Consider the following 12,966-nt stretch of genomic DNA (forward strand, 5'->3'; position numbering starts at 1 on the left):
TGTTTCCCCGTGCTTTCTTTCCCCAGAATGCTGAGGTGTCCGTGTTTGAGGTCAACATCCGTTTTATAGGAGGACTTCTAGCCACCTACTACCTCTCCGGACAGGAAGTAAGTACTCACCTTAAAGTTGCGTGAAATTATAAAAAATACTAGGAAATGTTTTTGCCGGAACCTGATAAACTTCATTTGTGTTTTGGCCTAGAGAGCACAGAGGTTGGATTAAAAGCTGGGCTGAGATTAGTAAAGCATAAAGACTCCAACAAAAAGGGCTGAGGGATTAATTTGTGTTTTTATTACAGGTATGATAGGGATGAAAAGAAAAAAAGCATAAAGAGGAAATGATTGGCTTAAAGGAGTGGAACAAAGAGATTTCCTTCCATCCTCTCCTCTGCTTTCGCCTCCCACATTTCTCCCAGCACTTTTTGTCTCTTTCTCCTCCACGCTTCCCCTCATCCGTCTTCTCCTCTCCTCTCATTAAGGTCAGCAGGCACATTTTCTGTTGGAAGTTGAATCCAGCCTTGCATCTCTCTCTTACTATTCTACTTCTCTCTGATCATCACATCCACTCCAGTTTTCATGGCCAGCCATGCAGTGCTCCCTGTGTAATGGGAGCAAATACATCAAACCTGTGCTCAGGACACCGCCCACACCCACTGTGCTCTCTGTCGTGATTTGATGTGGTCGCTGCCTGTCCTGGCTGGAGGTTTTTTGAAGAGCTGTTATTGTTCTCAGATGTTTTGTCTGAGGCATTCTGCCTCAGATTCAGATTTTCAGGCTCTGTGGAGGCTGATCATTACTTGTTCTTAGTTTGTTTATTCTGGGTACCGCAGCTGTCAGAAACACATGCAGCACTGAGCGTATGAACAGCCAATGAATCTAGACAAACAACAGTTTAGCTTAATGATTTGGTTGCGTGCATCGCTGAGTGATGTCGGCAGAGCTTTGTCATTTTATCTTATTTACAGGAAACGTTTTTGCAAGTTTAAAACCATTAAATTTCTGCTGCTGTGGATCCAAAAGGCATCAGAATTGGCCAATGGATCATTCATTCCAGGAATTGAGAGCTGCAGTAGATGTACAAGGTTCATTATTATTATTATTATTATTATTATTATTATTATTATTCATATTACCTAGATGTTGAAAGCTGTTCTTTACTTCTACTCATCCAATTCAGATTAATTTAATACTGAAGCAGGACTTTTTCTTACTTATTGCCAGTTGTGATTTTTCAAGTAAAAGCTAATGAGGAACATTTCCTCCGAGAAATGAATCAGATTAAGTATAAATGCAAAGTTCAAGTAAGCGTTTGACTTTATTTTCACAGTGGAAGTCTTGGTCTTTTTAGGGTTTTCCTGATGTAAATTAGTATGTTGTACAATGTTTTAGTCACGTGTCAGTTGGACGAAAGCCGAAGTGTGTGGCCCCTTCCGTCATGGAGGAAGGCCATTAAAGCTTGCCTGACCACAGTGGGTGATGCAAAGGTTGAAGCTGATGAACAGCGATTGGTTAAATCACACTGAAGAACAACATTAGCCAAAGTGCCTTACAAGTAAAACTTAATGTCACTTCTTGTCCCCGCTTCCCCTCCCATCCCCTCATTCAGGCCCGCCTCCTCCAGCTCAGATCGTACGCAGTCATTCATCAGAGCCCTGTGGAGCGATAGTAGGTGCGGTGGGTGGAGGGAAAGGAGGGAGATGAGGCATGGGAAAGCTCAGAGGGGAGAGAGAGTGATGGGGGGAGCAAAGAGGCTGGACAAATCCCTGCCATTGGACAGTGGGATGAGTTGAGGATGTTTGGAGGTGATGGTTACCGATAAAGAGATGGGAGTGGAGAACGACAATGATAAATGGCCGATTGGGGAGAAAAGCAAGTGGGACTCATTCTTCATCTTCACTGGACATGTCCTTGAGCAAAGGAGCTCTCAACTGCTTCAGACAACCAGCAGCTGACTGAAATGTTTTTACTGGGCAGATCATGGCAGGAAAATGTGTGTAAGTGTGTGAAAATGCAGCCATGCCCACTGCCTGTGTAGGTAGAGGGTAGACTTATAGAGGCAGGGAAAGCTGGAACGGTGCTCATCAGCATCCTTCCCAGTTGGATGTCGTTCGGGGTGAAACTGCGATTGAGAGACGAGGAATTTGAAGGGAAGAGAGGGAGAGATGGAGCAGAGCTGAAATAAGACATCAGTGCTCGAAATATAAAGAGAATACGAAAACCGTAGATGAGTTGAGTCAGACTACATTAAAGACAAGAAAATGCTGGAGAAAGAAGTGATACAAGGTTCAAACTGGAGCAAAGACGGAGGGATGTGCAGACAGGTATGCAGTAAAACTGGAAATAAACACAAAGACAGAATAACAGAGCGCGAGCGGGCGATGCCGCTGTGGAACAGTCGTTTCTTATACGACACAAGAAAATTTAAATTACATCTGCTTCTATTTCTCTCAGCCACATTTTTTATTGTCTTCAGCAAGTTCGTAAATATGCACTGCAGCATCTCGGTTATTAGTTTTTATCCCGGTTTGATTATGTTTGGGATTTAATGTTGACATGGAGCAGAGAGATTTTGTTACTCATTTCACAGCAAACAGTAGTAATGAAATTCAGATTGTCTGGATGCTGTGGAGGTTCTACTCCGTGTTACGGAAGTTTACTTCTCCATTTACGAGCAACCAATACGAGCAGCTGTGAAAGGGAAGTGGACGTCTCATCATGTTTACTGTATAAGAGCGTCCTCCGCGATACAGGAGTTGGGCTTTAATTACCACCTTCTGCTCATTACGCGTCATTTCGCCCACTATTATGTGACATTAGCCAACGATGCACCTGTGCACACGGATCAGGCTCATGCAAAGCGTGGCTCAGTACTGGGCGGGATCCACCTACATTGTGAATATTCTTCCAAACTATAACAAATGCTGAGCACTGCCAGACGCTGATAATAACTATGATGTTTTTTACATATAAAGTAGAAATGATGACTCAGAGTGCATAAGGCGTCCCAGGCGAGCAATGCAAACGAGAGTAAAGTTAGGAGTAAGTTTGAGATCAGCATTCAGGAGAGGGAGCGTTGGCCTGGCGGAGCCCAAGCAGAGCAGCAGTGATGGATTGTGTTTACTCCTCCATCTGTCTCTGCTTTATTCTTTTACTTTCTCCTTGTGTTTCTAACTCTTTCCCTGACATCCTCACCACCCTCTCTGTTTTCACACTCTCTCTCTCAGCCATTTGTCCTATCTCCATGCCACTAATTTTCTCCTCTCTTACTTACTATTAGTCTTGTCTTGTTGTTTTTGTGCCTCTGTCCTGATTTTCCTGCTCTTCATTTTTATCTTCTGTCTTTCTCCTTCCTGATCTCTTCCATAGTGATCTGTCGACCTTTCTCATTTTTATTGACACTTATTCCCACAGGTAAAAAAACATCATGTTCTGTGCAGCTGTTTTAGTGTGTGGTGCCTTTTTCTGGTTTACCTGCATCTCATTAGCACCCTGTAGTGTTTATGATCCTCTCAAGTGCAGATGTAGTCACACTATGCCCACATTTAGTTGTCACACATACGCAGCATATTACACTATTCCCTAGTTGATGGAGCCCAGAAGACATAGTTTAGCAGTGTGTCCTCAGTACGAGCAGGTATAACACCCCGAGGTGTTAATTAAATGCTTTATCTATTATATGGTGAGAAGAAGCAACGTTTCAGTTCTCTGCATTTATTGATGTTGACTAATGTTAGACACAAACCATGTTACTATAGCAAGGTTCCTATTTGAACTTTAGCTTTTACTCTTTATTACCAACAGCTGAACTACATCACTGTTTTGTTTTTAAATCTGCAGTGTTAATAGAAAATCACAGTTTGCTCCATCCTGAAGGAGACGCAGGAACAGATTCTGTTCATAGTGAAACAACTTCAAAGCTGTTCTGTTCTCAGATTTTACATCATTAACACATTTGGATTCTGGACAGTATGCCATGGCAACTGTTAGTTTTCAACAATTGCTTCATAAAAGGAGCTACAGTCTGAACAGTCATCAAGACTTTTATCTGTCACTCAGTTTGTATTTTTTAATGGTTAGAAACATGATGAGCAGTAGTTGACTGTCCTAATAGTTCTTGAAGCAGGATCGCTAAGGATAAGCAGCTGGGACTCACTGAAACGAACCCAGTCCACTTTCTGCTAAGCTTGTCTGTATTTAATGCGGAGCCCGTCTTTGTATCCTGTGTGTATGTGGCACCCTCTTAGTGTACGTGATGCTTCCAGCGGCAACATGCTAAAAGCTGTGGAGTTTAATAGTTTTGTGTGGAACGCAGCTCCTCCTTGAATGTAGCATTTGCATAAACACTAAATAATGGAGCAGCACCTTAAACGCGTGGCTAGATTTGGCTTTTGTCCAGTCAGTTTGTGATTTGGCATTTATAAATACTTCAGGATTAGTTTTTAATGTACAGTAAAACACTGGTTATTATGTAACACTTAAAAGTTGAGGCTTTTCTAGATTTACTTAAAGACAAAGCAGATTTTTGCCCGTGCATCATGGGGGAGCACTACTCACTGTACTACCAACAGTTGTATGATGTCTTATGTGGCTTTGGGGGATCTTCCCAAGCCTGAGATGATAAGCCTGTCTCAGCTCAGCTTGGAGACTACAAATCTGTAACAAAAGCCTGCGTTACAACTGTGGACCTTTTAACTTTATAGCGTTGCTTTAGGTCGACAAAGGAAACAGCAACAGTATTGTATTATCTAGATTTTATATGCATCTTTTGTTTTTCTATTTAGTAAGTTTTCTTTTTTTTCTGCATTTATCGATTTTCAGCTAATTGTTTACCACAACTGCATCCTGTATCAGCAGTTTAAGTGAGCATGCTGAGTAAAACGTATAGGAGACACAAACGCATGGACCATAGATGTGCACAGATTTGTCTCAGCAGGGTGGGACTCTGGAGCCTCATCGTTATCCTGCTGAGAAGAAAATGAGTCACATGCAGGAAATAAGTAGTTTAAGAGGGTTTTCATACATTTTATTGTTGTTGTTGTGAAGTTTCAGTTTCAAGGTCTTGAGGCATCTGGGTGAAATAAGGAATGAAACAAATATGGAGTAGCAGATGAGCTGTGGTAAAGAAAGGACCTAGTTGACCTGTCAGTCATGGACATGTTGTCTTCCATGTTTTATTCAGTTAATTTGTTGTTTTAATCCATTTTAGTCTGTTACAAGGTGAAAAGAGCTATGACTATGTATTGCCTAGTTTCTTTTTCTGGTTGTTAGTGGTTTGAAACCATGAAAGAAAGTTTCCTGAAAACCATTAAAGGGGGAAAAGAACTGAAATGTCAGGGCAGATGTGAGCGAGGAACAACAGTTTGTGCACAGACGGACAGGGTTAGAGGAGCAGGCCGAGCCGCGTAATGTAGGATAATGAGATGAGATGAAGAAAAGCAGAGGGGAGAGAGTGGATAAGACAAAAGAGCCAAGAATAGTAGTAGAGCAGCAACAAGAGATGATGAGCAGACCCTGCTGTGATTAAATCTCCAGACAATCAGCGTCTCCACCACTTCTTTCTACTCCACCAGAAGTGGTTCGTTCTCGTTAGACTTGCTTCATCTTCTCTATCTCCTTCATTATTCCAGACTTTTCCCTTTTGCCACCCGCTCTCTTCTTGCGCTGTGACATAGAAGCAAGCTGCCTCTGGTCCGGGGTTTGGAGCCTGCAGACTTCAGCAGATCCGCTGCCTGTCTGTTTGATCTCACTGGGGAGCATTTGAATGAACACTGCGCCTGTCAAATAAATACTCATACTCCCTCTTGACTGGCTGCCACCACGCCGCTGCCCGGCAGGCAGGCAGCGACAGACAGGTGGAAGAAGCCATTACACAAGCAATCTGAGCAACACTGCAAGGAGCTGGAAAACAAGGCGGATCAAGGAGATGCTGCAGAAATGGAAGGCGGCTCAACCGAGCAGCATTGGCTTAGTATCTGCACGGCCACGGTGTACGGAGGCGTACTGTACCCCTCATAGTTCATTATGAAGCTGCTCTGAGCCTCTGCTCTTTAGGAAAGGCTGTTTGTGAGACTCCAGCTCCTGAGTGCTTGGACAAAGGGCAGTAGTGGCGTCATCACAGATGTTGGGGGACGGGGCTAGCTTCTGCTCCACGCCGCCCACACAGTTCATTCCAGAGGTGTGTGATGAGGCTAAGCTTGGTTCCCTGCTCTGGAGCCAGTGTTGGTGCAGAAAACAGCCACCTTTGCTCTTTTGATTAAATAAATTAAATTTGATTAAATTTCCATAGATGCCCACTAGGGTTCAGGTTGTGATGTTTGGCTAATAGACTACAGCGCTGTGTTGTGTTGTATTGTTCGTAGCCATCGTTGGTACTCTTATCTCTGTGTCACGGGCCATTATCTTCTTTATCTGGTTCAGAGCTTTCTGGCACTAGACATGAACATGACGGTGCCTGACACTGACTCCAGAGCAGAGCAGAGCAGGTACAGTACACTGCTGCTGGGCTCTGGTGCGTTTAATGTCAGCTCACTGGTGAGTATATCAGTTGATTATATGGTGAGTGAGGTTTCAGCCTAAGCACGTCATCCTGCATCCTGGCCACACTCCACGTTAGCTGCCACGTCTCTGTTCATCCTTAGCAATAGTCTAAGTTAAAAGTAGGGCTTTGTAGTTCACCAAGTGTTGTTTTGGCTGAGAAGGAAAATTGTATGCGTTTGACTAAAAAAACATTTCAACATCTATTTGCTCTTTTCCCACTTAAATAGCAAATACTCTTGCAATAATAGATCCCCAGAATTAAATGTGAATGCTGAATTGACCATGGTCCTGGTCTCCCATGGACATGCACAAGGAAAGAGCAGCACATACTGAGACCACCCCTGTGTTTCTAGCAACAGTGCAGTTTCCCCCTGGGAATCCTTTTCCCTTTGCGGATATTGCTGTGATGACATGCTCAGCAACTGGCTGCTGCTGTGACAGCAGGCAGGCCCGCACACAAGGAGCGACGAGAAGAAACAAGATGGTGTAACAAGCAGGAGGAGACGCAGCTGTATGAAGCGGCTGAGCGTTCCGTCACAGCGAGGCACAGACTAGAAACTGAACACAGGAGGACCAGGATGGAGGCTTGGAGCATGAATGTAAAGATGTGGAGAAGGACGTGTGCAGTGAGTGTGGTAGAGTGGTTCATATACAGTAAAGCTCAAGCCCACATCTTATAACATCCAGCTGGAGTGGTTTCCGATGTCCTATATTTATTATTTGCTGTATTTTCAGCAGCTGTTCTCAGGAGGAAGAAATGGTAACGTGGCAACAGTCTGTAGTCTGGAGAACTAGGCAGATACAGTAGAGACACAATGAACACATCAGGGGGCTGATACAGCAGAACAACTAGTCCCAGTTGTTTCACATGCACAGCGTTTGGAAGCCAAGAGCCAAATAAGTCATTAGTCACATCTTTTCTCAGAATGCGTAATGCTCAATACACAATGTCTCTGAGCTGTCAGCAACACATGAAGGAATCATCAGGCTAATTTGATGATGCGCTGCCACTTTTTTCTGGGTTGGGTCATCGTTGTGCCTCCTGCCTTTGATGTAGAGCCGCTGGATGCTCAAAATGAGCAGATGAATCAGCTGATGGCGACGTGAGACACACACACACACACACACACGCAGTGACTTAATCCTGTCTCTGCTGCTGGCCCTCGGGGCCCTTCTTACCAAGCAGGCACATTCAGCACATTTCACAGTCTACCCCTTAATCCCTTTAGGAGGCTCCATTACATGTGAACAGTGGCCCACTGCTTTGAGACTCTGTGTCTGCCTGTGTGTGTTTGTGTGCACTGCTTTGTATGTATGAGTAGCTCCTTTATTGTAGCGTGAATAATGCTGATCATAATAAACCGGTTACTCTGATCTTAATCATTCAATCAAAACAAGCAAGACATTAAAATATGAGCAAATTATCTGTACATGTATTAATATTAAGTGTATTAATATTAAGAGATGAGAGTTGGACACAGACATGTTGTCAACTAACCCTCTGCCATGCAGCTGATTTCCCAGGGTTTAATCATCATCATCAGCTCATTGTGTTCACTGTTTACATGCTCTTGCTTTGTTTGTGTGTTTCAGTCTAGACTCTTATGTTGAATTAATCGGCACCTGCTCAGCCTTTCGGCGGTTTCAGTCTCCCAGTTGCTCACAGCTTACAAATGATATCCTCATGTGTAATAACTGGATCATTGCTTGAGTTGAGGACGTGCTGGAGTGGCGGATTACAGCTCTCCCTGTCCCTGGGCCGTGACCATGATGTGCGATTTGGCAGATGATTTCTGTGCCTTATGAGACACCTGCACGCATTTCTAGAGTGGGGCCAAATCTTACCTCTGTCCTGCCAGTGTGAAGGTGGTTCTTCACCACGAGGGCCACAACACCAGCCTTTAACATGGTCTCCGCTTCTTTGTGTTTGTTCTGTTGTCTGACTTTCACATTTATTGCATGCACATATTTGCATAGCAGTCTAACAATGTCATCCAGTCCACGTGACGCTGATGTTTGTGTTTGCAGTCTTCAAATCAGACCCAGATAACTACTTGACCTTGTTCATTTCTGTGGTTTTGTAACTTGTGTGTATGTGCCTGCATCCTTCGCTCATTGATTTGGAAGTGTGCTGTAATGCATTCAAAAAGCTAAACACTGTGGCTGTCAGTGCTGGAGGGAGAGAGATACAAATATGTTAGATCGCAAACCAAACTCTGGGTTTTTTCTTCCCAGAGGATTTTTCTCTGTATCCTTTTTGTTGCTGTAATTTAAAGATGTGCCAATGATAAAGAGGACACAGACCTCATGTTGTTCTGTTGATAATTGAACATGGGCTCATTTCATTTTTCATTGTTTTCTGGTTGAGTAGAGAATGTGAAAGTGAGGTCAGTTTTTTGGAAAAGTCAAATAAAGAAAGATATGTTGTAAAAAAATCATTATCAAATATGTTGAGTCTGTTTGATGGCAGCCCACGTGTGATTTTTTTTTTCTTCATGCTGGGGAGTTTTTGATGTAGCAGCAGCCAGAACCTGCCATGAAGCAGCATGATGTGAAATCTTCAGGCAAAGTGTTTTTAAACAAACAAACATTAAATCGGTACTGAGTTGTTTTTGTTAATTGAAATTTAATATTTATCTAATTTAAAGTGTTTTTTTAAGTCTGTCTTGTGAGGCTGTTGCTCCTTCCTGTCATTACTGTAACCTTAAATCTTTGCTCATGCTTTTATTTGATCTCATGAAGAGCTTCTTATCCAGACCGTAACTGTATGTCTACTGGCTTCATTTATGATTGAAGTGATTCCCCCGAGTTTGTTTACACCAGATGAGTTCAGCATCACAAGTGAAAACCGACAGAGCAGCACTTGTTTAAAGTGGGATGATTCTCCGTAGTCCTATAAACACGATAAGGAAATGTGCAGGCACTAATTAGGCCGACTGTCTCCTCCTCCTCTCAGCAGGTTTACCTCCTAGAGCACTTTCCTTAGACGCCGTGTCCCTGCTGCTTCTCCGTGAGCGCCCCCTTGTCTCGCCTTCCCTCTTTGTGGAGGAAGATGATTATCACACACCGTGGAGCTTTATCTGTGGTGGTGTCTCCCCGTCTCCTCTGATGGCTCGTTTGATGACATCAGCAGTGGTGTTTGTTAAAGGGCCTCAGTGCAGCAGGCGGGCGAGCCAAGAATCAATGGAGGGGTTTATGATGACGGAGCACATATGAACACACACCATGAGGCTGATGAATACGAGCCTGCGAGTCGGGCCTCGCTGCTTAAACAGCGCTCGTCCCATCGACTGAAACGCCGCTCTTTTCTTCCTGAAGAGACGCGGACGGCTGCGAGTACACGGGCGCGACAGATGCTCGCTGACAGCTCGGCGCGTCTCAGGCTCTCACATTGTTCGCGTCGCATTCTTCCTCACAGCTGTGCCGTCCGTCACTTTCACAGGCTGTGTTTTTAGGAAGCGGCCCACGGTGGGTGTCTCTCGAGTTTGGCTGCACGCTCGGGTTTGTCTGTAAAACGGCTGCGCCCTGACACATTGTGTTGATGAATCAGCCTCCGTTGCCACATGTTGTGTTCGCTCTCGTGGCGCCGCCTCGCCTGACTTGTGTTTGCTGGTTGTACGGTCCCCGTGTGCGTCCGTCCCACCGGGCTCCCACACGCGTCTGATACACTGTATTTTTGCAAAATTGGAAACTGAACATCAATAAAAAAAAGCTGGTGTTTGACAGCCGCGAGCGTTTCAGAGCGTAGGTTTCTCCCTCAGCACCACTCGTGTCAGTTGTTGTTGGATTAAGCGTTTTCTTCAGCTCATGCTTCATTAACGCTGTGTTTTCATCTGTGTAACTGCTGTGGATCAGCCAGCTGTCAAATACCAGGGCAGCTCTCAGCCCATGTCCTGCTGCCAGTGTGGACCTTACTTTTATTAGCATTTCTCACATTCATGCGACTCTTTGTAAATGATCGGCCATGTTTTGTTTGGATTTGATCGCCAGTAAGGAAACTTTAGGAAACTTGGCTTTTCTCTAATAAATGAATGTGACCACTTATTGAATCTTATTTAGTCAAGCAACTTTAGAGGCACCAGTAAAGAGAAATTAGTTTTTTATTTGTCTTGAATATTGTTCATAAACTCTGACAAGGAAAGATAAAGCGCCTGTGCATGAAAGTCATAGAAGCGTGCACACGTTATAGAGCAGTGAGAAAAAAGAGGTTCCCCAGTGAGCAGAGCATTGGTTTGTCTGCGCGTCTGAACCGTGTTTATTCTATCACCTTTCATGATGAAGTGTTTGTCTTCTGGGTCGGTTCCCGCCGTCCTGCGTTAGGCGTTCAGCGCGTGCCCACGTCTCGTTAGTTCAGCTGCAGAATCACCTCAGGTGCCTTTTATCTCTGTGATTGGCACGCGGAGAAAAGAACAAAGGCTGCGGCGCGTTTTTCTGAGCCTCCATCTGTCAGACGAGACCCAGAACTTGTGTAATCTCCAAAGGAACACATGTCCGTTCCTCCGCGTGGATCTGGATGAAGCAGACCCCGCTCGCGATAGCGCCGCCCCGGCTGCGTTCTGCGCGCTCCTTCTGCTCAGCTCGCGTAGTTTGACCTCCGAGCTCCAACTCTGCAGTGTTCTGCACTTCATTTCACTGCAGCTCAGCTTGAAGCCCTGTTTTGCATATACAGTACGACGCTGCCCGTCTCCTCCATAAATCTGTTGCTCTGACATTTTCATCGTCTGTCTCCTGACGCCTCACTCTGCCTCATTTGCCTTCATCCGGTGTTTGTTTTGCTTGTTGACAGTTGTTGTCTGCTGGTACCTGTCAGCTGTTTAAGCAGGAAGAGGAGATGGATTGTTGAAGATTTTCATACTTACAGGTTTTTTGTCGTCTTCTCTCTCTTTCGAGGTGTTCAAACTGAAGGCTGTGCAGCTGGCAGAGAAGCTGCTTCCTGCTTTCAACACCCCCACAGGAATCCCCTGGGCCATGGTCAACCTTAAGAGGTTAGTGCCACCCCACACACTCAGTCTGGAGCCATCTGTAGGACGACCAGGTGCATAATTTAGTTTCCAGTGCTCTGTAGTCCTGAAATTTCTCTCGAGGCCATGCACGATTTTTCAAGATGTGGCACTTTTGTTCTTCAAGCGTCACGTCTAGCACCAGGTGGATCAAACAAAGTAAAAAATCAGCCCACATATCGAACTGTGACTGTGTGCGTAGACATTTGAAGACTTTCAGTGTGTTTTTTTTGCCTCATGTTTAGTTTTACTAGCAAAGGTTTAAATTAATGTTCTGATATTTTCCTGACGTTGCATTTATGTACCTGATGATTTCATCACATGAGAAACGTTAAAGCAGACCTAATGTAATTTTGTTTTGCCGTTTTGAGCCTCTACACATCCACCGTCCACCCACACAGGTGATCTCCACCCGTTTCACCCGATGGGACCTCTTCACAGACTCTGTGGGCGTTTCCTCACTTCAGAGGACAGAACAACTTATTCTTTGCCATTTTGATTATGACATAGAGTTTCCTGACCTTCTCACAGCTGCACTCACAGCAGCCTGAAAGAAGATAACTTCACGAGTAGCTGAAAATGGATGATTGTTTGAGCAGCCTTTTTTTTCAGTTAGTCAACTTTTTTGAAGCTACAGCTTGTATCCACCGTCTGCTTTTTGTTGTGGCTTCAAACTAAAGTGAACTTTCCATAAAATTTCCATCTTCTTCTGGTTGGTTTGTTCTGGGTTTGAGCATGAGGTCAGCTCCCTGTTACACACACTAGCAGCCTGTTGAGCATGTGTGCAGAGGACTTTCTTGAGCGGATTCCAGTCGATTAGTGTGATTATTAGTGGGAAAGTCTGGCAACACAAAGCGAACACAGGAAAAAAACTAACGCACCAACAAATGTTCAGAGGAGGTTTCTCCTTGTCACCCACAAGCTGAAGCCTGAACTCCCTCCAGTTTGCTTATCAGCCCCTTACCCCAAACTCGACGAGCCTACGGGTTCAGGAATGATGTATTTAGTTTTTCGAAGAACGTGAGTCAAACTCATTTCAGTTTTGCTCTGTGTTCCTCTGCGTTTGATGTTAGGATTTTACCTTCAGGGAATTTTATTTACCAGATTTTCCTGGTGGGGGTTCACACCTGGCAATCTGCTATGTTGAACGAGTGCTGATGTCAGGTTTGCGTGGCCACGCATTAAACATTCCATTCATGGAAAACAGCAGAGGGGCTCTACAGATGCGAGTGGGACTCTGAATTGGTTATCAGTGTGAAACCGTGTTGAGTCATTAGTCCTAATTGAAAATTCTGTCAGCCCAGGCAGATAGATTATAGTCATTCTGTTCCATGAGCCAGTGAAACCATATTACTTCTTTAATGTGAGTGTATAAAATCAATGTCTCTGTGCAGCCTCCCCTCTCTTTCTCTGCTTCCTCTTACATTGAC

At 44.4% G+C, this 12,966-nt stretch overlaps 1 protein-coding gene across 1 annotated transcript in view; it reads left to right on the plus strand.

Moving 5' to 3' along the window:
- The window catches only part of man1a2 (mannosidase, alpha, class 1A, member 2), a 68,083-nt gene that overhangs the window by 38,466 nt on the left and 16,651 nt on the right, over positions 1-12,966 (plus strand). The window contains exons 6-7 of the mRNA XM_029136793.3: positions 27-107; positions 11,427-11,521. Coding sequence (XP_028992626.1) covers positions 27-107; positions 11,427-11,521 — 176 coding nt within the window. The remainder of the gene's footprint in view (positions 1-26; positions 108-11,426; positions 11,522-12,966) is intronic.

Source organism: Betta splendens, chromosome 21 (genome assembly GCF_900634795.4).
Source record: "Betta splendens chromosome 21, fBetSpl5.4, whole genome shotgun sequence".
In the NCBI taxonomy this organism is placed as follows: domain Eukaryota; kingdom Metazoa; phylum Chordata; class Actinopteri; order Anabantiformes; family Osphronemidae; genus Betta; species Betta splendens.